At 38.7% G+C, this 27038-nt stretch overlaps 1 protein-coding gene across 5 annotated transcripts in view; it reads left to right on the top strand.

Annotated features, from left to right (window-relative positions):
* The window catches only part of LOC103183895 (lethal(3)malignant brain tumor-like protein 1), a 135341-nt gene that overhangs the window by 33738 nt on the left and 74565 nt on the right, over positions 1–27038 (top strand). For 4 of the 5 annotated variants that reach the window (XM_042331881.1, XM_042331883.1, XM_042331879.1 and 1 more), the window contains 6 exons: positions 6466–6570; positions 8201–8336; positions 9398–9489; positions 11740–11891; positions 13952–14028; positions 23289–23389. In XM_042331881.1, the coding sequence (XP_042187815.1) occupies positions 6466–6570; positions 8201–8336; positions 9398–9489; positions 11740–11891; positions 13952–14028; positions 23289–23389 (663 nt within the window). The remainder of the gene's footprint in view (positions 1–6465; positions 6571–8200; positions 8337–9397; positions 9490–11739; positions 11892–13951; positions 14029–23288; positions 23390–27038) is intronic. The other variant, XM_042331882.1, reaches the window with a different exon arrangement.

The raw sequence follows: 27038 nt of genomic DNA, 5'->3' as shown, positions 1-27038 counted from the left end.
TGGAAAATTTTCTGCACCTTTGAAGTATATTTAGATTGAAAGAGGCTCTCACTAAAACTAACACGGGCCAAATCAAACACTGTAATGCAAAACCTAGTCCGTTTGATTAGTAGTTGGTTTGTTGCCAATGCTTGAATAGATTGGTTTCTTTTTTTAAAAGATGAGAAAGTTTGCATCCAGTGAAGGAAGCAAAAAGAGTAAATTCACAGTTTTGGAACAGTAGAATGGTAGGGCACAGGATTTTACAACAACAACAACTTGCATTTATATGGAGCCCTTCACTTGGGGTTGGATTTTGTAGAGCTTTTACTCCTGTTCTCTACACTGAGGTCCCAAACTCAACTAAGCAAGCAGCAGGGTGGGTTAAGTGGTGCCAAGACACTGCTCAGTTTGGACGCAAGGACTCTGGCAAGCAGCTCAGAGTATGTCACTCGATTGTACGTGTTTCTGTGGAGCTTCTAACTGGTATAGGCTGCCTGGCTGCCCTATAGTCTGAGCAGTAATGCCATGGTTAGTCACCAAAATACATACTCAGAACTTTCTTTTAAAGTAGGAACTTTTCACTTTTTACAACTCTAAATTGACCCTTAGAAAATGTTCTGCAGTTTTGAAGTATATTTAGATTGGAAAAAGTCCCTCTCTAAAAATAACACTAGCTGATTCAAATGCTGTCATGCAGTATATTTTATATATATATACATATATAATTAACTGAACAGAAAATAAATATAAGAGATGTACAATTAATTTTTTTGTACATTAGTCCTGATTGTAACTGCACTGAATTCATTCTAATGTATTTACATTGAGGTGTGAAGAGCCCTGTATAAATATCCCCCACTCTCTAACCTTGAGGCGATCAGAGACAGTTTAGCCTTCCTAAGTAACCTCAGCTGAGACCACAAACTCAGCAGCAAGCGCTATCCCTGCAGCCTCTCATTGGGGCTGCTTTGGCCATATTTCTAAGAACAAAAATGTAATGGGTGGAGGTTCGGAAACAGCCCACCTTATTGCATGTAATAAGCCTGAATTTGAAATTGTTAAAAAGAAAATCCACAGAATGTATATTTTTTGCTTTTTTTTCTCCTATGTTTTATATAAAATAAGCTTGAACACCCTTTGTTAGTCATACAAGTCAAAATAGCAGTGAACCAACATATTCTATTTGAAGCAACACAATGTTGTTCAATGCAAGGCAGTTATAAGTTGAAAAATATCTTCTTGTACAGATGGAGAAAATGGAGAACTTCTAATTATACCTTTTCTGCTGCACATTGGAAGCAACAGTGATTATGAATTCCTTACTTAATATTCATCAGAGATTGTAGCATGCTACAATGTTGTCTTGCTTAGCTCTCTTATTGTGATCTCTCAGACAAATCTAGCAATTGAGATGAAAAATAAATGTGCAGGGAAAGAACAAGAAATTATTTTTTTAAAAAATAAAAAACAGAAATTCATAGAAATGTGAAGAGGAGTAAAATACTGGGAGAAACAGCTGAGTAGATTTAAGTACAGTATTCGAATGCCAAAGCTATTCATACAATAATGCAGTTCTAAAGCTGTTCGTGAAGCTGGATTCAGGCTCATTCTCACTCAAGTGGATATTTTGGGGGGGGCATTTAATTCAGGCCCTGTTTATATCAGCCCAGTCCAGAAAACCAGATAAAATGGTGGCCAGGGCATTATAGATGGCAGCAAAGAGGACTTTTACGTTGCTGTTCTGAGTGCTGTTGCCTTTAAGGCTGATGAAGACCACTTTTGGAGGTATTGGAAACCTCCTTAGGCATCACCTCCACTCATTAAAATCTTAAAACTGTGAAAATAGTTCATAGCTGCCCAACTCCTGTTTCTAATCCAGGATCATTTTAGAAGGCCTCTTCTCCACCACAACTACCTGCCACGCTCCCCTCTCCTCCATACTAAACGCCAAATGCAAGGAGGTTCACAAGATCACAACATTTATTTGGATGAAGAAGGCTCTTTGGCTCAGCCAATTTCATCCTTCCAGCACCCCCCCCCCCCCCCCCCCCAATCAGAGCATCAAGCTGATTTTAAATGAGTTTGGTGTCCTGACCTCAACCACCTCACTTGTTCCAGTCATCGATTATCCTCCAAGTGAAGAAAAAATCCTGTCTCTGCCCTGAAACTGACGGTTACAATTCCAAACTACTACCTTACCCCCAACGCAGCTAAAACTCTCATCCACACCTTTGTCACCTGCAGTCGCGACTTTTTAAATGCCCTGCTTACTGATTTCACGAGCTTCACTGCACATGCTGTAGACCAGCCTTCATACTTTACTGCATCAGATTCCAGGGCCTGTTATCCCTATGCTCGTGCATCTCCACTGGCTCCCTATCTCCCAGCAGATCAACTTTCAGATCCTCAGTCCTTACTTTCAGATCTCCTGTAGTCCTATTCCCCTGGCCTCTCCCTCTGATTAACCAACTCTAGCCTACTTCATGACTCTTGGCCACTTTGCCACAATCCTCTAAAACTCACTTGCCAAATGCCTTTAGATTGCCTCCTCCCACTCAGCCTTCAAAACTTGTCTTTGACTGCACCTTGTCCACCTCCCCCACCCTATTTATCTCCTTCTGTCTCTTGTAAAGCACTTTAAGATATTCTCCCTGTGTGTAAGTGGGCTATAGAAATTGTTGTTATCAAATATTTTTACTGTATTGATTACTTCAGGTAATATAATTATTGAATACAAGTTAACAAATCAGGTAGTGGACTGTATCAGTGATGTTTAGCCCCTAGGCTCTGGAACTCCATCCCCCAGTGCCTTCGCCTTGCTTCCTCCCTTTCCTCCTTCAAGGCCGGTCTCAAAACCTTTCTCTTTGACCGTGCCTTCAGCTCCCCTCTCGACTCTCTTCCACCTCCTCGCTCCCTCCCTTCCCTCCCCCTGACCATTTTCCCCCCTCCTCGCTCCCTCCCTTCCCTCCCCTCACCCTGACCATTTCCCCCCTGCTCGGGTCATGACCCAACTGTGCAGCGCCTTGGGACGTCCTCCTGACATGAAAGGCGCTTTATAAATGGAATCTTGTTGTTGTTGTTGTTCAGAGCTCACTGCACTTACACGGCATCGCTTGAGGCAAAATACACAAAATTCCATATGGTACCTTGGCTCAAAGATAATTTGAATGATTTGTTATCTTTATTACCTTGGTGGTTCAGAAAGACTTACACTTGGGCCACTATGTGTCAGAAGAAGTGGGACTTCCGAGTCTCTCCAGTAGTTCCAGTTTCTTTGTTGTAGCCCTATTTCTATATGAAGGTTAAATTTGCAGCACTCACCATCATAGTCTTCATTCCTTGAAAGAATTTTAACCACTGCCAACAAATCTTCTTGTTGACCTAGCATTTTTTTTGTCTTTCCACTATGTTCTGGCCTGAGGGTGTTTTCAATTTTTACTGCAGAGATTTCAGTGCTATTGCTGAGCACTGCAACATTATTTTGTTTCCCTTTAGTCACAAACTAATAACATAGACAAGAAAGAAGCCTTTTATACAGTGGATGGAGGAAATCATATTACCTGGGAATAAGAATTGATGTCTCCTCATGGCATGTAGTCAATATCTTGTTTGAAGATGGGAGTACAACTTCTTTCAAAGGTTGAAGAGAATGATACTTATATCCTTACCATCCTAGCCAACAATTCCCCAAATAAAATTGCTCATTGTTGTTTGTGGGACATTGATGTGCACAAATTTGGCTGCCATGTTTGCCTGCAAAATACACACTTTCCATTATATCCTGCAAAATGCTTTGAGAGGTCTTCCTGATGAGAAAAGCACTGTCCCAAATATACAGATTATTGTTGTTATAATATCCTTTTGGATTATGGTGTAACAAATGACATGCAGGAGAAACATTTAAGCATCAAAAATGTGTTGTTGGTATAAACCAATGGTGGCCAACAAAATAGTTTTTTCTTGTTTGAATATTTCTTAAATGCCTTGATTTATCCCTTAAATCAACAACAACAAGATTTCATTTATTGAGCGCCTTTCACGTCGGTAGGACGTCCCAAGGCGCTGGACAGTTGGGTAGGGACCCGAGCAAGGGGGAAATGGTCAGGGTGAGGGGAGGGAAGGGAAGGAGCGAGGAGGGGGTAGAGAGTCGAGAGGGGAGCTGAAGGCACGGTCGAAGAGAAAGGTCTTGAGACCGGCCTTGAAGGAGGAAAGGGAGAAAGCAAGGCGAAGGTACTGGGGGATGGAGTTCCAGAGCCTAGGGGCTTCCTCTCCAACAAATAAATCAAGAAATATTCAAAAAATACTAATGGTTGGACACGCCTTAACTAGACTTGTGTGAATGTTCGAGGGCTGTTTCTTGATGGCCCCATGGGCCACAGTTTGGCCAGCACTGGTATAGCTATTTTTTGTGAAAAAGCCATAACTATGAAGTTAATGGTTTACGATATTGTTGATTGAATGCTTGCTCGCCTGACTGCGCCACTACCTCACCCCTTAGGCCACTGAAACTCTTGTTCATGCCTTCATCACCTCCAGGCTCGACTATGCAAACGGCCTGCTTGTCAGCCTTCCCAACTCCTCCCTCCACAGGCTGCAGATAATCCAGAACTCTGCAGCCCGTGTCCTCTCCCGCACCAAACTCCATGACCCCCATTCTTGCCCAACTCCATTGGCTCCCTATCCTTCAGAGGATCCAGTTCAAAATCCTGGTCCTCACCTACAAAGCCCTCAATGGTCTCGTCCCACTCTATCTCTGTGACCTCCTAACCCCCTATCAACCCGCCCGCTCAACCGGCTCCGGCCTGCTCCATGTCCCCCGACCCACCCACCCCACCATTGGCAGGAGAGCCTTCAACCACTCTGCCCCCAACCTCTGGAACTCCATCCCCCAATCACTCCGCCTCGCCCCCTCCTTAGCCTCCTTCAAGACCAGCCTCAAAACCCTCCTCTTCGACCATGCCATTGGTCACCCCCCTTCCCCTCCCCTCCTTTCTCCCCCCTGACTCCAGCTCGGGTCTGAAATTCTGTACACTGTCCAGCACCTTGGGACGTTCTCCTGATGTGGAAGGTGCTATGCAAATGTAATCTTGTTGAATCTTGTTGTTGCACTGAACATGAAAGTAATTTATGAATCTCATCACAAAGTACAGGAAATCTGATGACGCATCAAGATATTTTATTACCAATTTAAAAAGCTGAGAATAACCTAGATTGCTATTTATTTTTCTATATTTTAAAACTACAAATAACCAATGTAAGTCAAATTTAAAATGATCTTGCAGCCACCTTTTTCTTGTTGTATAGTTGTGTTTATTCTTTGATTTGGAACGCCAGGGCTGCATTATCCCTCATTATGATACAAATATAATTTTTAATCCAATCTACAGAGTTCAATTCACGTGTGATTATTGAAAAATAGCAATGTCATTATACAATACAAATTATATCAAGGGGGGTACTACATGCTAATTTATTTTTTTGAATAATTATAAAGTACTCGTATTTAGTAAAAGCAAACCACGTCAAAATGCTTCACGCTATGGGGGCTGTTTTGCATCCTTAATAGAGAACAGAGTTAGTGGAGGAAGTTTGCACTCATTGCAAGCACTGTTAAGGTGTAGCTAAAAGCTGTGTCGAATTTATTTTTCTGATCTAGTAGGAAAAGAAGCTTCATTATGTGCAGCCATATTGTTTCAAGAGGAATACAGCCTTCATCAATGCTCCTCAGTAGCATACAAATTAACCAGCTTTTATTGTGCATGTGTGACGTGATGCAGATGTTGCAAAATTAAGTCAGTGCCTGTGACATGGTACTGAGACTCTGGGCAGCAACAACAGCAGCCACTAATGTTTCGCTAACCAACAAGAATAACTGTAGGCTTTGGCTAGACCATTTTGGAGTCAGGGGAGGGGATGTTCACACCAACGACTGACTGCTATTTTCAGTGAATTTTTAAAATATTCGAGCACTGAGAAATGCAGATGTGCCATGAAGATGTTAAAACTGCTAATGAGACACAGACCCCTCGAATCTTCTGTTCCACCTTTGGTGGCCATGCATTTAGCCACCACACCCCGAAACTGGAACACTTTTCCTCTATCCCTCCACCTTGTCCCCTCCTTACCCATCTTCAGGTCGAGCCTGACGACTCTCCTCTTCGACCATGCCTATGGTCACCTCCCCCTTCCCTCTGGCTCAGCATCGTGCTCCGCCGCTGTCAAATGCTCTGGGACACTGCCCTGCTTGAGGGGAGCTATATAAATACAAGTTGTTGTGGGAACCACATTGCGAGTTCTAGTATTGGTATTCAGCCTCCAGTTAGTGAAGATTGTATGATAATACGATTCAACAACAACAAAAACTTGTATTTATGTAATGCCCTTCATGCTCAAGATAAAGGGAAGAGGGGAAGTTGCACTGTTGTGTTTAATGTAGAACCCCTATTGCTCAGAAACACTAACAATGTTTTTTTTTCATTTCAGTTCCAAACGTTTCTACAGATTAAAAATGGGTTTAAAGTAGGAATGAGGTTAGAGGGTGTTGACCCACGCCACCCGTCCATGTTTTGTGTGGTGTCAGTGTCAGAGGTAAGGTTTTGTTGATGAATATCTTTGATTTGTTAACTTGTCTATTTTGTTTGAAGGATTGATGTATAACCTGGATTTTTGCTCCCCTTATCTGCTCTTATTAACTGTGTTGATTCTTCAAAACAATATTGCAAAATTGGGAGTGTACAAAGGCCACAGAAAGAGCTATTTATACATTGAGAGGAGGATTAGAGATGGATAGGAAGACAGGTGTCTTCAGAATTCACGAGGGCTATTCTGCATGATTCCCGAAATTTAGGGAATTAGTGGCTCTATTTGTAACTGTTATTGAATTTGTTGATGTAGGCTAATGCAACTTCAACAGTTACTGAAACATCAATTGAAATAGTTACTGATTTATGTGAATCCTGAAATTCAAGCCGGTGTTCTGGGTGTTGGGGGCAGGGATATAATTTTTAGCATCCTCCTGGTAAAAACCTCCTGGAAGTAGACATTTAATAGTTACATATTAAGAAAAGTCACTTGAAATAAATTTTGAGAGAGCTGCTATTCCTCTGTATAACCATTCTGTCTTTGATTTTGAGAAATTGTCTGTAACATTCAAATGGCGCTATAACCATTGCCTGTTTTATTATAATAATAAAATAATACTTGCATTTGATAAGGAGTCTATCACGTCAGGAGGATAACTCAGAATGCTTCACAAGATTTTCTGTAAAATGTAGTGACTGCACTTTTTAGGTGAACATGGCAGCCAATTTGTGCACAGCAATGTCCTACAAATAGCCATGAAGTAAATGAACAATTTTATTTCGGGGATTTTGAAGTATATTCTGAAAATATATTTAGTCGATTGGCGGATCGCTTTCCCGGTGTAATAATCCTTCCAATAATAATAATAATTAATTTGGTAATTTGGTCACTCAATCCATGGCTACAGGCACTGTATCAAATGCAACGACTATTATTATTGGTTTTCACTAAAGTAAAAAAACAGCCAAATTCACAATGATAAAGAAGCCTGAAGGACGTCTATACGACTTATTAAGGCGCTGTATTAAATGCAAGGATTTGTACTATTAAACCTGACCTCCGCTTGTCCTTGAAAAAACACACATGGGTTTTTTTTTAACCAGGGAAATACTAACTATTTTTTAATACATTGGTTCCCAAACGGTGGGGATGGGGGGGCTGCGAGATGGTTTCAGCGGTCGGGTGGGAGGGGGGGGCTCGAGGTCTGGGGTGTACAAGGCGGTAACTGGAACAAACCTTCCTGACGGCTGGAATGCTTGCTCTGTGCAGAGCAATCACAGCCCCCACCACTCTGGGAATTACTTGCGGGTTAGATGTTGCCAATTGTGGGTGAGCTGAGATAAGCCTTACTCATTAGCCAAACAGAACCCATATGTATGATATCTGCATTAACATTGTTTATTATTTTTATTTATTTTCTTTAATTCTTCATAATGCTGTGGACAATTAAAGTAAGATACTCAATTTATATGGATATATTGTGTAGCGGGGGGTTCCTCAGTCAGAAGGTATTGAGCCCACAAAGTTTGGAAACCCCCTGGGTTTAATATATAATAGTACAACTTGCAAATGTCAATGATTTCTTTCACATTGTTACTTTACCATTAATTCAGTGTGTACCGTCTTTCCCCTTGAGGTGTGTGGTTATCGTTTGAGGCTTCATTTTGACGGATATTCTGAGTGCTTTGACTTCTGGATCAACATTGACTCACCTGATATCCATCCTGTAGGATGGTGTGAGAAGACGAACCGGAAATTATACCCACCTAAAGGTCTGAAATATCTCACACAGATATTGCTAGGATTATTAAAGTGCTTAAATCCATGTTATCAGAGAACAGAAAATACATTGCAATATGCGGTTGCAGGAACACACTTGTATTTGTGATTATTCAAAGACATAATACTTTAATCTTAATGACAGCAGCTTCTGCAAGTGATGAATAATAATAATAATCCTTGTTTTTGATATAGCACTTATAAATCTATCAATCTCAAGACTGAGATTGATAGATTTCTTGTGGATAAAGGGATTAAGGGATATGGGGATAAAGTGGGTAGGTGGAGTTAGAATAGATCAGCCATGATCTTATTGAATGTCGGGGCGGGCTCGAGGGTCCGAATGGCCTAGTCCTGCTCCTAATTCTTATGTTCTTATGTTTTCACATCTTCTAGACGTCTCAAAGCGCTTCACAGAATATACTGCAAAGTGAATTGACTGTATATTTGTGGGCGAAACGCGGCAGCCAATTGCGCACAGCAGTGTCCCACAAATAGTGTTTATGATGAAGTGTTTATGTCTACAACACTAGAATAATTTTGAAAATAACGGACAGCCCAGATGGTGAAATGGTTAGAGCTGCCGCTTATGGACCAGTAGTTCACTGGTTCAAATCCGCTTGCTGATCACTGCTGGGTTTGCTGGTCTCAGCAGGGCTGCATAGGGAGGCTAAATTGGTCCTGGCCTTCCTCGTGTTAGGAGAGAAAATCAGCAAGGGTTCTTGCTCTTGATCTCTCTACGTCATCTGGTACTGGTGGTGTGCATGTGTGGTAGCCAGGTGGGAAGAGGTCAGGCTGGGCTATGACAGGGTCTATAGTTGGGTTACCTGCCAATACTCGGGGCCAATGGCCACCCATTGAAAATTAGTCATTACAGGGTACTGGAGAGCAACTTAGATCTGAAAAACCTTAACCATCCATCACTTAGCTGGCATTTATAGAGGAATATTTGTTTTTTACTTGCCATAATACAACGTCTCGTGACACGTGATATGAACAGTTAAATTGTCTATCTATACTCACAGTATTGACTGCCTGCTGACTTCCTTCCCAGACTGTAAAGAAGAGGAATTTAACTGGTCTAACTACCTGAAAGTGTGCAAGGCCCAGGCAGCCCCAAAGAATTTATTTAAACATCACAACACAGTAAGTATTATTGTCATCACATTAAACGATACCAGCATTTTAATTCAGTGAGTGATTATGTTAACAGATGGGATATTTACAAGCATGAACCTAGGCCTTTGTGTTAATTATTAATTATCTGTACAATAGGAATATTGGTGAAATAATTGTGTTAATTGTGCAAATCCTTTACTGTCCAGCGCCTTGGGATGTTTTCCCGATGCGAAAGGTGCTATACAAATGTAATTTGTTTTTAATGAAATTATACAAAAGGTTGTAGTTTTACCACAACTTACAAAATATGCGTGCGTGTAAGATTATAGAGAACTGGTACAGTTTCAGTCAGTCAACCAAACTTCAGCGTCATTAGCTTTGTACAAAACAAATTTTATTTTTATTTTTAACACATAAATGGTGTTCCATCACATTAAAAGAGAAACAAACCTTAAAAAAGAGATAAGATATTTACTTTAGAGTTTGGAGGTGAGGTAATAATAATGCATTATAATGGTTTGATATAGTGCTTTATCACACCGATGAAACATCTCAAAGCGCTTCACAGGATTTACTGTATTTGTAGGCCAACGCAGCAGCTCATTTGCAGTATCCCACAAACAGCCATGAATTGTGGGGATGTATAGAAGGAATTGGTTTGTTGGACCAAATGGCCTTTTCTTATTTATGTATTCGTGTGTCATGAGACAAATATATTTTCTTGAGCAATGATGAAATCTTTAACTCGACATTCTAAATTTTCACTGTGTGAAAGGACGTCATATTGAGTCACCTTTTTGTGTGCTACAGACTGGGGTCTTACAGGATTCCTTAATAGAGACTCCGAGTGGCAATTGCTCTGGAACAAGAAGTATGTGAACAATATGTGGTTACTCCTCTCTGATGCAAACTGCTTCCTACAGGTTGGCTTCTAGTTCCAGGAGCGAATCGCCTTTTGCTCCGCAAGAGTTCTTACTAAGGAATCCCATTTGAAACCTTCATGTTTTAGATTCTGTACTGGGGAATAGTTTGCATGTTAAGAGGTGGATTGAAAACGTATCTAGTATATCAAAAGAGAGTAAAAGCACGGTGAATTTTTTTCTTAGTCTATTTTGAAAATGTTAAAATGAAGAGTAAGCGGTAAATTTATTCACACCTCGGGCTCTAAGTCAGGTATGTGAAGTGCTTTGAGAAAGCCACCCTAGATGAATGCTGCATAAAAGTATATTATAGTTGTAAACTGTTACATAATGGAGTATTGGTAATGAAGAAGCAACTGTTGGGGGTCACATAACACTCGTGCCCATGACTGAGTGAATGTTGATATAACCTGAATTTAGCAATTTAGTTAGAAATTCATTTATTGAGTGCAAGGAAGTGACAGCATACTGCATCGTTAGAGTAAGGAGCTAAAATAAAACTTAGTGAGGAGCTTTATTGGTTCGTAATCAGTGTGATATAACATTGCTGTACAATTATGCTGTGTTTATACTCCTGGCGATGAGGTGTCACTTAGCTCGGTTGGTACCACTCTCACCTCTTAAGTCAGGACTTGGAACTAATAGTCAAGACTGACGCATAAAGCAGTGCTGGGGGAGCACTGTGTTGTTGGAGGTGCTGTATTTATGTCTCATTGTTGGGTGAGATATTAAACTGAGGTCACGTCTGCCTGTTCGGGTGGACATTAAAGTTCCTGTTTGAAAAGAGTGGGAGTTTCTCCTGGTGTCCAAACCAATAATCCTCCAGGTAAAATTGGTCATTCACTTCATGGCTGTTTATGGGACATTCACATACAAATACACATTCACTTTCCGGTAAATCCTGTGAAATAGTTTTGAGATGTTTCAATGACATAGTAAGGCACTATATCAAATGCAAGGATTGTGTAATGAAACTCCGTCCAACAGTATAAGCACAGGAGAGGAAGCTTGGTTTATATTTCTTGCTGTACAACAAATTCAGGTCTTAAAAGTAACAGCTCATTTTGGTGAGCTTCACATTCTTAATTTGGCTCTTTATTGCACTGCAACTTAAACTTCTTTCTGCAGGTGATGTGGGGAGCAGGGCTCTGATGTTATTGTGGTAGCTCAATTTATGGACCGTGGAGTTCCACTGGCACACAGTTTTACACTGGTAACAAACAAGACCCACAGCCTTGAATTTTAATCTCGCATATTTCCATCTTCAGATGTCGAGTTTTATGAAATAAATTTTTCATTTTTTAGGTTTTGTGACTTTTCGTTGGGTGTAATGTACACCAATATCTGTCTCTTTCAGACTGTTACTCCTTCAGGATTTCGAGTTGGTATGAAGTTGGAGGCTGTTGACAGAAAGAATCCTTCACTCATCTGTGTTGCTACAGTGACCGACATGATAGAAAATCGCTTTTTGGTGCATTTTGATAACTGGGACGACACATACGATTACTGGTGAGAAACGATTCTCCGCAATCATTCTTCACATTGAATTCCTTTGTGGCCCACATTGTACAAGTACATTTTTCATGGCATGTTCAAAAATAGTATTACATAAAATTAAGAGTACTAAGGAATTAAACTAACACCATGTTCAGTCCTCTCTGTTCCTTGGAGAAATATTCTCCTATTATTAACCACATTACACAGTCTTTCATTAATTTTATGCTCTGAAGTTAATTTGGAGCCATGTTGCAAACTGAAGTTCAACCTGAAAGAAAAAATATATCGGAAATCACTTGATTCAGTTGACAAATCTCAGTTGCTCCTTTGTGTTGTGAGCATACCAGTAATTGTTTTCACCCGGTGAGTCATGTCTGGCACCTTCAAGAGACTGCTGTGTTCCTACTATTCCAGGGTTTATAACTATCTTTTATTTATCTATTCATTTTTGCTGAGGGTACGTACTTCTCGATTTTAAGTTTATACATCTTTCCACTTATTCAGGCCCCAGTGCCAAGCACCAAAATATGCCTGAGAGAGCAAGAGGGTGATCTGTTCTCCATCTTAAATGTGGGAGCAGGTGTGATTGCTGGCCTGGGCAATGTTTTGCAAAGTGGATTGAATTTAAAGAGGAGAAAATGAATATTTTTCAATAAAGAACTGAATAAAAAAACACTTTTTATAGCAAACTTACAGTATCTAAACATCTCTCAAGTGTACAGGCTTTTTTTTCTGTACACAAACATGGTAGCAGCTTGGAACAATAAAATTAATGACAATAATCTAGAGGTTTGCTGGGGGTTGGATTTCCCCCCCGAATCCAAACCCCAGCTTGCGTGCAAACCTTAACTGTCGGACATCCTCTTGACGTGAAACCACTGTCTAAATGCAATTTGTTATTGTTGAAGTGCCATGAAATCTTTACCATCCACCTGAATAAGCAGACGGAACATTGTTTTAACATCTCATCTAAAAGGTGGAATGTAATTTGAAAGGGATCTTTGTTGCATGCATTATGTAAATATTCTTTTAACCAAATGCTGAAAATCTGGTACATCTAAAAGTGATCCAAGAAACAAAGCTCATCAATGTTCCTCCTAGTATTATGTTGTATCGACATTGCCTCAGCTCTCAGAGCAGCATTGTTTGGTACATTGCTCAAAGACCTTGCTTTGGTACTAACTGGTCCTGGCTCCACACTAATAAACGCCCAACCCAGCTTGGCCACAAATCAGAAAGTTATTGACCCACTTTTACTGTGCTTGCCAAAAAGTTCCAGAAATCATTAAGCAATGTCTTGTTGATGAATTCACTGAATGGAAGTAAATTCTCTATCATCAAGTAACTCAAACTCCTAAGTGTTCTGTCCTACAGTGGTTCAATCTGCCCTTAAAATTTAGGTCTTCAGTCTCCCAAGGTTTTTCTGTGATAATTTTGTCCAATCCTTTTTCTTTATTGTCCAACAAATGAAGAATTTTGGATTAATCACCATAGCTACAAACATTTGCATTATTTGATAGAAGTTTCCCTTCATCTACAAACCACCTGCTCTCTGAATTCTCTAACTTAACCTCGTGATTACTAAGCAGTCTACCTTTCCGTTTTAAAAAGAAAAGGTCTGCCTGCTTCCTCATTCACAGAACATATTTCTGGTGGTTTTGCCACCAACCCTGGCGGTGTGTACTTATAATAGGATTCTTGTTGAAGGTTAATGTTTCAGTGACCAACAATAATAAATGATATTTCTATAGGGTTCGTGGAATTTCACTCCTTAGGGTACAATTTAGAGCTAAGGCATATGTAAAATGCTTGGGTAAAGATTTTCTGTCCAAAATAGCTCTTATTTTCTTAACGAGCAATGTCTCTCGGAGACACTGAACAAATGACATTGGATATTATTTACATAAGGAAGTTGAAATTCTTTAAAGTGAGAAAACGTGTAACTACAGTAGATAGTGCAACAAAATAAGTGGTACTATATTCATGGCAGTTGCATCGTTTTATAGATTCTCTATATCAAATAGATTGTTTGTGTTTTCATTTATTGATGTGATGTATTACCTGTTTGGCAGGTGTGATGCTGGCAGTCCGTCCATCCATCCGGTGGGTTGGTGTCAGGAACAGAACAAACCACTTACTGCTCCTCAAGGTGGGTGAGTCGATCATGGTTCACACATCTGTATGGTTTTCTAGAACCAGTTTAATCCTGGGGCTGGAAGATGCTTCTCTTCCAAATCCTTGTTATCTTTTATTTTACTCATGCCTGTATTCCTGCAGCACCCCTGACTTAAATGCCCAGTAAAGGTAGGTACAGCAGTGAAGTGGAGGATGGATAATATTCATTCAGAATGGGATTCTTCCTCAAAACATTCCATATAACTCCAATACATATCGTGAGTGTTAGGACATTGTGTCCCAGACAAAGGTTATTGATAGGCTCAAGGGATTGAAATCCAATAAGTCACCCTCCAGCCTCCCACCACCCACCCAAGTTAGGTGCACTGTACCCAAGAGAACTTAAAGAAGCAAGGGAGAAGATTTTTGAAACAACAACAGACATTTTGAGGGAGTTGATCAACCATGGAAAGGTTCTGAATTTGAGCAATTTAGTTACCACCTTTAAGGAAGATGACTGAGCCGTAATTGGCCACCGCAGGTCACAGACCAGCTCTATGCCAAATCATTGTCTAAAGTACAATGGATTTTTTTTGTAAGGGAAGGTGAGCTGGGTCATGTACATGCGGAAACCCATCACCACCTTGAGGGACACACACTGCTAATCTAATCCAATAAAGAATTAGACACAGGTTGTCACAAGGCAAGGCTTGGGGATCCCAGAGTTTGCATTGGAGAACTGCTGGAGTGTAATCATCTTAGACTGTGTAGCTTTCTGTTGCAAACACTTCTCATTGCTTTTCCAGCCTTTTCCCTACCCATTAATGCTTTGGCTTACAGGGTTAAGAAAAGCAGAGTGGGGACAATCTCAGCCCTTCAGTGACTTGCCTGCCCTCAAAATCCTTTTTATAAATCAATCTGGCTAGTACCTTGGATTATTGGGGATCTGCCTGCCTCAGGAACCAAACAACTGAGACTGATACAGAGGATTCTATGCTAAATACAACATCTTGGAGCTAGCTCAGCCCCAAGGAAACACTTTTGCATGTGCCTGATATTTGAAACTTTTGAAACTTGGCCTTTTTTGAGTGTAATGATCTGTCTACATCTTTTCACAAGTATGCTTTCCACAACCAATTTCACAGCAAAGAAAATTCTAACTATTGCTCCCATTTCCAATTAAATTAATGATGCAACTATAAATTCTGAATCCTTCTACAAATGCCATTCTAAAATTACTTCCTTTAACTTGATGCAAAAAAATCCTTTCTCTTTTGATCTTCTTCAATTTATTTTTATTTAAGCTGCAGCAGAAAATCTATTTATATTTAAGCCAGAAAAATAATAAGGATTCATGCTTGTCATTAGAATTCTATGCCCATAAAATGGGTTGTTGCAGTTATTATTTTATTATGATTATTAGTTAATAAACTCATGTATACCTAATCAACTTTAAAATGACATGGATTTTGGCAGTTTCGTCACTGTTCCCAGTGTTTGCTGCAAACATTATTGACGATTCAGCAGTAATTAGCCTCCAGCACAAACAGCAGCAGAATGGCTTGGTTGAGAACTAGATTTGCTGATCTAATACAGTACACTGTTTCTGCTGTTGAGGCTGACCATAACATCGGGGCGCTTTACAAAGAATAACAAAGAATGTATCGTATGGGAACAAATAATTTGACCCCACCAGTTCATGTCAGTGTTTATACTCCACATGAGTCAAGTTTATTTTGTTTTCTGCATGTTTATTTAAACATAAATAAAAACTTTATTTTGTTTTCTGCATGTCTCTACCCCCCTCCATATCACATCGTGTTTCTTCCCATCCATTTCCTTTCAGAGGCAAGTTTGAACTGCCTAATCTGTACATCAACTTTATTTAGAATTCTAATTTAGGATTAGGAGTGAATGACCAATTTTTATCTGAGAGTTGATTGGCCTGGACACCCAGAGAAACTCTCTTCTCTTTTCAAGTAGCGCCATGGGATCCTTAATGGCCACATGAACAGGCAGACAGGACTTTGATTTAATATCTCGTCCAAAGGACAGCATCTCCAACAGTGTAGCGTTCCCCAGCACTATTGTGGAGTCAGCCTAGACTGTGAGTTCAAAGTCCTTATGTGGAGTTCGAATCCACAAGCTTTTGACTCAGCGATGAGAGTTCTACCAACTGAGGTAGGCTGACACCTTGAAGAGCACAAATTTGAACAAGTAATATCACACACAAAAGAATGAACATATTATAACTGACTTACAGTTTTCCTGTGAGCTTAATGATTTCCTTGTTTAAAAATATGTTCAAACAAACAGCCTTTAACCAGCATGTCTCTGACTGAAGGGTCATTAACCTAATAAAAGCAGACTAATTTTAAGAACATTAATATATCATTGTGGTAGAAAATTCACAATTCCTTGAGGCTTATGTGTATGAAAATCTCATTACTACCTTATGCTTGCCAAAATGATTGAAAGAAAGCATTAGTTGTGCTTGTCCCCTAAGGAAGAGATGCTTGCTTTATACATGAGCAGGAGGTTTATAGAGTACATTTATATTATACCATGGAGACTGCACGTGTGTCAAGATTGAACATCCATGTACGGGTGATGTGCTTCATCACACACAAATAAGGGTATTTTTCTCGTTTGCAAAATCTCAAGTGTTCAGACAAAGGCGAAAGGCTTGCTTTGAAAACTTGTACAACAGCACTGGTTTTGACAAGGAATGAGATCAACATTAAAATCAACTGATCCTCTGCTCTGTGTGGGTTTTTTTGGCCACTAAGGAATCGGCATTCTGTTGAGATTAGGCTCAAACTACCAGCCACTACACGCACTTGATTGTTGTTACTTTTAACCTAAAAGTATTATTGAAATCCTAGTCAAGTTGCTTGATCCCAGGTCTCCTAGCTAACCTAATTGAATCAGACACATTTTGTTTGCATTCCAACAAGGATTTCAACCTTCCAAAAATTACAGAGCATTAACTCCAACATATCAGATTTCCTACAACACCAGCAGAATTCCTGTTACATTTAATTAAATGTCAGTTCCATTTATTGGACCCTAAAGATAAGAAAAAGGTTCATGGGATGTTGTGAGGCGAGCAAAACAAGTTTAACTTTGATATATTCTGATAGTCAGCAGTCTACACAGAACATTATGTGGACATTGTGTTGTATAGTAAGGGGGAGAGAGGAGATTATACAAAGTGTATTTTGGTGAGGAGAGGATATTTTATAATGTGAATATGGGGGAGAGGACATTGTACAAGTGTATATGGGGAAGAGAGAATATTGTAGTACAACTTGCTTTTACAATAGCCTTCACGCAGGGTCTTAGAGCTATGGAAGGTGAAGGTAAATTAATTAAGTAGTCTCACTTCATAATGTTCATTTTTTAATATACTTCTTATCCAGTTTACAATCACTTACCTCCATCACCAACCTTTTGTCTATTCTTCTCCGAACGTTCCTCACTTTTTTGAAGTTGCTGAGTGTGCTGTGGTGTAGTTCTGTAGGTGCTGGCAGTATTCCACTCCAGTGTCTATTTTTCGAGTGCGAGTGTTGAAAGTAAATAGCAGCAGGGTATTTGAGTTTGGGTTGCATCCTGGCCAAATAAATGGCTACAAACTCATTTTCCAGGAGGGTTCACTGTAATATCTGCACCCCAGCACTGCAGTGGAGTATCAGCCTGGCTAGGACAGAGGATGCGATCATAGGAAGAACTTGTAATCAATGGAATCAACCACTGTAAGAAAAGATCTATCGTTTAAATAACCTAATCTGAGTAGCTACTTCTGTACAATAACCTTAACTCTAAAATTGCCTAAATGCAAACTATATCATGGTCCGAATGTTGTTCTGTTGCTAAGACATAACATTTCTGATTTTAAGGTAAGAGTGTGACATAGATTTTATCATTTTGACTTAATACTGTAACTAGGCATTTCAGTGTTCAGCCTAGGTATTTCAACGGAAAGTGGTCTGTAAGCTGTTCGAGAGATACCTCTATATACGGCCTTTGATAACTTGATTGATATGTTAAACATTTAATTTTCAATGCTTTTGTACAAAGGAGCATTGCAGCCCTGCTCTAAAAATATGCTTTCTCACTTACTCTTCCTTATGTTGCACTGTATCTGATGAGACCATAATTTGTTTGACAGGAACCTTTTAATATGTAATATAATTGTACTGCAGAATAAGCAGAGGAAGAAAAAAGAATCCATTTGACTAAATTATTGATGAACCTAATAGAAAATTCAGGTGGAAACCTAATTTGTGTTACTGTGGCCCAATTCCTACTGCGTTAGCAATTTAAATAGAATAAAACATATTGTTGATGTAAATTTAGTCTTATCGATGGCCGACCACTAGCACCAGCCCCCCAAAAATTCTTAGTGTCAGAGATTGAGGTTTGTGTGAGCTTATAATGATTTGGAAAAATCATGGAAAAATCATCATGAGACAAAGCAGGATTTGGACAAATTTCCCAATAGATTTGGAGATTTTTTTACAACAAGTTATAAATTCAAAAAGTATTTCTGAAACACAAGAGATTTTTTAAAAATACAAATGTTAATATGAACTAAAATTTTTAAATCTTTGGTTGTGCCAAGATGGTATTAACAGGACCTGGCACTGAAATTAAGAGTATTATGTCTGGTTATCACATTGAATGTCACATTTTTTTCATCCCATTTTCATTTTAACAGCCAGTTGTGTTAATAACAATGCGTGGGAGCTTTTTTTCTGAGTACAAAATTCCTCTGGCCAAATTTAGATTTTATAAAATTAAAATATTAGATCATGAAACACATGAAAACATGAAATTGTAGAAATATGTTCACACTTGCTGAATATGATTTGCTTTCCAAATATGTGCACTACTGGGGGGCAAGGGAGTATTGTTGCATGTGTGGCCTGAAAAATTAGTTGCAACAGTATATATAATAATCCTTGCATTTGATATAGTGCCTTATCACATCATTGAGACGTCTCAAAGCGCTTCACAGAATATATTGTAAAGTGGATTGACTGTGTATTTTGTGGGCTAAACGCAGTTTGTATACAGCATTGTCCCACAAATAGTCGTGGATTGAGTGACCATATTTTTAGGGGAAGGGATTATTGCCACCAGACAGCTATCTACCATTCGACTAATAACTGGATTCCTACTTAATGTTAGGTAAACAGAAGTGTGTGGAGTAAGAAAACTTGCCTAAGGTTTCGCACTGCCCAGTAATCAAACCCAGATCCTCGCTTGTGATGCTCGCTCACTAAACACTACGCTAAGGGACTCCGAGGGCATCATATTAGGGTAACGGTACCATAACCTCTGGAATTTCTTCCATCTACCACTTAGTCTTGCCTCAAATCTGAGCTCTTCAAACACATCTGTGCCACTTCTCCCCTTTCCCTTGCTTGGTCTCCAGACTCAGTACAGCGCTCCAAGACGTATCTTTCATGAATGGCATTGTATAAATGCAAGTTGTTGCTGTTGGTGTACAGGTATGCTTTGCTGCATGGAAATTGGCCTCTCAAGCCTGTTCTGCTATTCTATAAGATCATGGCTGATCTGTACCTCAATTCCAATTTCAATTCAGTTCACATTGAAACATTCTCAGTTTATCTCCCTGAGATAAGTGCCAGATAGTGTGTGGTGACTTGCTTCTGTTTCTGCACTAGTTTGCTTTTTCTGCTCAGTATTTGCAATTTTAAGTGTACAGAGGGAATTATAGGTGCTCTTAAATATATAATTAAACAATGAAAAGAACTGGTTCTTAACTTGATAATAAATCCTTTTAAGTGGCTGTTAATTACATAAACTAAGAGCACCAACAATTCTCTCTGTGCAAATGGTTAGATTAACAAGCAAATTAGACCCCCAAAGGTTGTCTAAAATAAAGTAGAAACCGAAAAATGAACCGCAATAAAATACTTGATGTGAGACGTGTCAAGTAAAGAATTAAAAAGTAGAGATCTTTCATGAGTCAGATCTTCCCATCCCAGAGGCCTGATTGAATTCCTCTCGAGCTTGGTTTTATAAACCTGCACCTTGCTTGATATGTCAATCTCAAGTTTCAAATCTTGGTTCATTCAAATGTTTGAGTCATACAGAGCTTGTTATCACAGGTCAGTTCCTCTGTGTATTCTGTAACTTTATGCGAGTAGCTTTTACATGAAGAGGGTGTTTTATGATGTTTGGTTGTTTGGGAGCTTGCCAAGCCATTTTGGTGAAATGCAGTGTTTCTGAGAACATTGTAGTCTGTAACAATTGTTTGTTTGATATAACTTTTCTCTGCTGGAGAATTTAGTGCTGGATTTGGAAAACCCAAAGTAATTGTGTGGAGCAAGGTCTCAGGGCTATGTAGCAGGTGCAAGAAAATGGTTGACAGTACCATAAATGCCTACCTGACACCAGGAGTAGTGTAGCCTGTTGTGGTGCTGTTGATGTTGAAGCCTGGGTAGCTCAGCAGAACTCCATGTCTTTTGGGCTCATGCAACTACCGTTTTCTATGAATTTATATAATGTGGATAGTATGAAGATACAAGCAATTTCAATCTAAAATACTTGCGTCTATACATTGGATCCTCTTGTGTGACAGTTCTAATTATTTACTGAGATTCCAATTATTCACTGAGTTCTCAGAGATGCTGTACATCACCAAAGTCACTTGGTAAGGTCCTGAAAAACCAAACATCATAAAACATCCTCATGAGTGGGGGAGAGAAGAATCAGTTATGGTAGATAAATAAAGTTCTGCTGTATGTTCAGAGACTGAGAAAGCTCAACAGAGGAATTATTAGTAGCATTAACAGAACTTACTGTGCACCATGTTTCAGTCTAATAAGCAAATCATGATTCTTAACATGCAGTTACTGTGCATAGTAGATTTGGGGCATAAAATGCAGTGACCGAAACAGCAGGCTATTACAGTAAAGATGAACTCTGAGAATTGGTGCCTTACCAACAAGAACTCTTAAACGTTAAAATGATATAAATAGCACTCAAAACGCCATGTACTATGAAACGTATGAGTATTGGGTTAGCTACTTACAACATGATTTGACAGAATAGAAGACTATTTAGTACCTAATTGAAAATATTCTATGTATTAGGCAAATATTTATTCACAGTTCATTTCTATTTCAATTATTTAATAGAAAGCCATTAATGTAAGTCTCTTAACACTAAACAAAATGGTGGAGTGATGGGTTTGCATTAATGATTTACACAAAGCATGTTTGTACATTGCACACTTAAATAATAGTTTACAAATGATGTTAGCACTATTAAATGCCCTCTGCTGGATCTAAAGGTAGTTTCATTACTTAAATTAGCTGTAAGAAAATTCTGCCTCAAGTGATAATGTATCTGAATTCTGGATTAACTCGGATGTTTGGCTATCTGCTTTGTGGTGGTTACCATTTGCAATCAACCTGATAATATCCCATTTCATTTCTTAATGCTTATCAAAGCATAGAAACCAAATGTATCCATTTAGTCCTTTGGTTCAAAAATCACAAAGCAGGAATATATGAATGTTGTGAACTGCTTCTATCTCTCCCCTTCTATCTCTCTTTCACTGGGCAAGAAGTAAAAGCATCAATACATAAATTGATATTTTTATAATTTCCTAACTATCATTTCCACCAGTGCACTGAATCTGCCTTGAATCAAACTGAAGATCTTCTTTGACTAGATGCAAGGGGAACAGATGGAAAATTACCATCTGGTGTATCTTGAAGTAGTAGCTAATCCATTACTTGGTTTGACTTTTTTTAAAATGGAATGTTTTACATTCACTGCTGGGCTTTAGCAATAGATTATAAATTGCAATGCCTTTGTGTGAATTCAATAATACTTTCGATAGCGCACAGAATTTGTAAAGAAAAGTCAAATTTTTCACCTCACTGTGTCCAATGAAAGGTGTCTAAAGTATATTTTTACACAGCTGTAATTGCATTAACAGCAAAATTGAGGAATTAAGTAGTGAAGGATTTTCTATATTAAGTACCCGATAGTTAACACAGAGGATAAAAGGTAGGTTTAAATGAATTACAATTGAATAATCCCAATGAGGTTTCATTTATGCTATGAACCACAAGGGTAAATCTTAAATTATTTAAAATTATCATCTGAACCTTGATACTGTTCCAGAACTTTAGATTAACTCCGTTTATCTATTAATAATAATCCTTGCACCTTTCACGTCTGGAAAACATCCCAAAGCACTTCATAGGATTTACTGTGAAGTGAAGTGTATTTGTAGCGAATGCGACTACCACTTATGCACAGCCGATTCCCACAAACAGCCATGAAATGAGTCAATACATTTCTTTGTGATTTCTTGGCTGGCCAGACACTGAGAGACATTCCCATCTCATTGTGTGCTTAATTGGCTACCACATTTCGCCCACAAAACATACAGTCAATTCACTTTACAGTATATTCTGTGAAGCACTTTGAGACGTCTCAAAGACTTGATAAGGCACTATATCAAATGCAACAATTATTATTATCTCTAAAGGGATTTCTACTAGGATTTTCGTAGGGGGACTATACTACTACTAAAGGAAGTGAAATTGATTTTTAAATTGGATTTCTTCTCATTGCAGTCTGTTTGTTTGACATAGTGGCTTTACAAGGCCATTTGAAGATAAAAGTGGTGTCATATTGTAGTACAAAGAATACAAACTATTTTATCACCTCGTATCTTGAAGTGTGTTAAATTATGTATGACCCAAGTGAAGAACAAGCAATTTTGCATCATAGAAAAGTATACTGCGGAATCCTTTGTAAGATTGACAAAAAAAACTTCAGTACCAGAAAACACTGCTGGAATCACTTCATCTGCTCAAAATGGAAACCCAATTATATATTTCAAGAGATTACTGTAGCTAGAAAGATGGTACTTATCTATATTATGTTAGGAATATTTTAGCGATGATTCTCCAGTTGATTGCAAATGTTTCAATCTTCCCAAACACCTGTGCTTGATTCTCTACTAGCTGGTAAATTTATCAATCTTTGGCAATGTGTGCTTGTGATCCGATCCAATTGATAACAATTGGTATTTCCCAACAAGAGAACCTTTATTTTCTAAACCGATAATTACACGGTGCAGCACATAATTTTAGGACATGCCTGAATATATAAATCCTTTATTCTTTCTGAAATGGAGACAAATTTTCCAACTATATTTTGGAGCTTTTGAGTTCAGTCTGTTCTGTAGCCTTTTTTTTTATACATGTACCTCGTTACAAATTGTATTTTAATTTATAGGTATCTTTATTTTAGGATATCCTGATCCAGAAAATTTCTCTTGGAAAAAGTATTTAGAAGAGACGGGTGCTTCTCCAGCTCCAGCTCGCGCTTTCAAAACAGTAAGTTATTTCTTTCCACCATCTCCCCGCCACCCTTCAACTAATCATACTAATGTTGTCAAGCAGCAATTGATAAGAATGTAGCTACAGAATCTGCCCATTTGTTGAGTACTACCAAAGCATCCAATTCAGAGTGTATGTGTGCTTCCTGAGAGTGTTTTCTGATCAGTAACGTCTGGTTAACGTTGTTGCACAAAATAGTCCCAAATGCAGAAACTCAGTTGATTACTAGTTTTCAAGGTTTGTATGTGATAACTTCCCGGTATCACATGTATAGGTGTATAAATATCACCTACAACCCTGCAGTAATAATAATCCTTTCACCTGATCTAGCACCTTTCACATCAGGAGGATGTCTCAAAAGCACGTCACAGGATATTGTAAAGTGTAGTGACTGTATTTTTTTAGTGGAGTACACAACTCGGGGATATATCCTATATTATTCTGAATATAAGGAGGCTTTTCCCTAAATTATAGTTTAAAAACTGCTACTTGCCTTGTATTCACACACTGTGGGTCAGTCTGGGCCTGAGTAGCATCACATATGCAATTTCAAAATTCTTCCACCAATGAATATTTTTAGCTGATATTGTGAAGGCTCTGAACAGTTAGCAAGGGAGTGAATGAGTGGGAGATGGAGGAGGAGGGGGGAGAGAGAAAGAAAGGTAAGTGTTAATTAACAGTGTGCCGATAGAGAGAAGAGAGTCAGAACGAGAAAATCATAGAAAAGATTGTAGTTAAGAAAGCTGAAGAGAGAAAGAGAGAGGAGCTGACACAATGTGATGAAACTTTGGAATAATTTTATCACCTTTACTAATATAACTAATATAACTAATAACATTGTTCTGAAATTGTCAAAAACATACTTTTGACTGCTTTATAATGACTATATTGCTTTTTTTTAAACTTTGTTTTAAACTCCCTCCCAATATAACTATGAAAATGGAAAGGAGGATGGAGGAGGTTGCCTTATAATTGGAACAATGTAGTTTGATTAAGTTGGTTAATTATATAATAATAATCCTTGCATTTGTTATAGCGCCTTATCACATCTTCGAGACATCTTGAAGAAGCTTCACAGAATATACTGTAAAGTGAATTGACTGTATGTTTTTTGGGCGAAATTAGTTTTCTTAATTGTACATAGAAATGTCAAAAAATTCCAGTCGGTGGGAGAATCTTTCAAAATATTCTGCAAATGAGCATTATGGCTAGCTCTTTATTAATAGATTCACAATTATGACAAGCAGTATAGTTAATTACCCATAGGAATGGATGAGGAAAGCTATTACCCCTCAAGGAGGTGATCCTGCAGTTAAGATTAAGCACTCTGGTAAAATGTATTTTATTTCAAGATGGTCTTCTTCAAAAAGACAGTGGTGGCATATAATGCATTTGTAGATTTCAAATGTAGAATAGGTAAGCCAAGTAAATGCCTTCTTCCCCTTGCGTGTGCCCTGCAATGGACTTCTCAAGCAGAAACGTGCCCACTGTATGTTTACCCCTTACAGCAGTGTGTACAGCATCCTGTTTAAGGTTCCAGGGCCAATAGTGGGTAGTGCATTGAATGCACTTTTACTCAAGATAGACAAGACTATAGTTTAGATATTCTGGGCTTTTGATATTCTGAAAAAGGGATGAATAAAACTGAAGTGTTCTGAACTCTCCCCCTCCCCCCCCACTTTTTTCTCTATTCACTCCTGTTGGGATACAGTCCCATACATGCCTACCTGACCCCAGGGAGTGGTAAAGTCAGTCAGTTTGTTTTTAATTAAGATAGGTTTTTATTATTAATACAGTAAAACTCACAAGTCATATCATCGGGACCATAACATTTAATATGATTTGTGTGAAGTCCGAGTTGCATACAAACTAAGTTGTATAACATCTGATTTAATCAATAATCTACATTGCGCATGCGTAATTCAACAAAAACGTTAGTGTGCTTGCTGTAATTTGTCACTATATGTGCGTATGCAGCTACATTTCCCGCAATTCAATGTGTTTGACCTGTTGCCGTATGCACACTTGCTGGCAAGCATTGGAATCGCATTGAATCACAGGAAATAAAGTGGATCAAGCTTACGTTCTCTGCAATTCAATGCAGCCGGCCAGGAAGTGCACATGTGTTGACAGATTAGGACATCACTTCCCGTGATTCAATGCAGCCGGTAAGTGCAGGAGTGATGGAGGGTAGGGGAGCTGTGTTCTGAGTTAGGAGGTGATGAATAAGATTAGTGCAAAGAAACCTAAATGGTTTTGATAGAAAACTGAATGGAACTTGGGTCAAGATACAAATTATACAATTTATAAAGATGAGAATCATGCGAGTTTTGCTGTATTAGCATATTCCTATTTCCCTCTAATATATTTCAGCCATTGTCGTGAAGAAAGAATTGCGAAAAGAGATGCGAGTATTGGCAGTCAGTGGTAAACAGCTTTATTCTGGAGCAGGGAAACCATATAGCTCCTTGCAGTGTCTTTAAATGCACGACTAACTGGTTTGGAAATTATTGTAACAAAGTACATTAGGATTCCAAACCATTAGAGGTATCTGCTGTTTAAATGTGGATTGGCAGTACAGCATCAGTTTAAATTTTTCCTGCCACTTGTGGTATATTGGATATACTTGTCATTAAGTTTTTTTTTATTTGCCCCTTTCTGATTGTAGGAATGAAACACAACTGTTTTCATTTGCAGGCAGCCCCAGATAGTCTCAGCACACCAACAACAGCAATGGCAGGGGCTAACCTATATCTCGTTTCCAGGGAAACGCAGTAGTGCTACCCGCATTCTGTCTCTCTCTTTAAAATTAAAAAATATATAAATCTTAATTAAAATTGTATTTCTGAGTCTTGCCTTGCATACTGCCCAGGTAGTAATGTGAAATAATTTAAATTTGCTTATGCAAAGGCTTTTTATTTTCTTTTAATAATTGGACAACCATCTAGCTTTTCATTTTCCCTGAAGTATTCCTTTCAAACTAGCTGAGCTGGAAGTGGAAGAGACACTTGATCATCTAAATTCAAATGAGCAATAGTGGTGTAACTGGAATTTTTATAGTGACATTACTGATTGAGCAAAATGTCTCTTATAACCTGTAATGTTCTGTGGAAACATTGGACTCCGTGTAATTTGGATGTTTAAATTCCTCCAGAGTCTGGTCCAATTCCTTTACCGTCTGCTTCTTTTAATTAGAATTATATTTTCTCAATCCCTGCTCCTGTTAGTCTACAGCAGAAAAACAAGACAGCACTATTTGTGAAGTCTATTGCTGAAGTTTGATGTGAACGTCTGGGGAATTGTTGATAGGAAGGTTGCTGGGGCTGCAGTGTGCACGGTAATAGAGAGACACAGATAACGATACAAAATAAGACCTTAATAAAATACGAAAAGGAATGAATGCAAGAAGATATGTTGCAAAGGTTAAAAATCTAGTTTTTTTCTATGCATTTCTTTTTGTGCATTCAGAGCTTTACATCTCATTATTCACTGTAGTGATTACATATTGGAACTTGGAATCACATCGTCTAAGCTGACACTCCAATGCAATCCTTGGGGTTGTTGCACTGTTGGAGGTGTTTTTAAACCAAGGTCCCATTTGCCTGTTCAGGTAAACGTTAAAGATCCCTTGGCACTATTCGAAAAG

Source organism: Callorhinchus milii, unplaced genomic scaffold (assembly GCF_018977255.1).
Source record: "Callorhinchus milii isolate IMCB2004 unplaced genomic scaffold, IMCB_Cmil_1.0 Scaffold2, whole genome shotgun sequence".
NCBI classification, from domain to species: Eukaryota; Metazoa; Chordata; class Chondrichthyes; order Chimaeriformes; family Callorhinchidae; genus Callorhinchus; species Callorhinchus milii.
The sequence above is the reverse complement of the archived record's forward strand: the minus strand, read 5'-3'. Positions and strand labels throughout refer to the sequence as shown.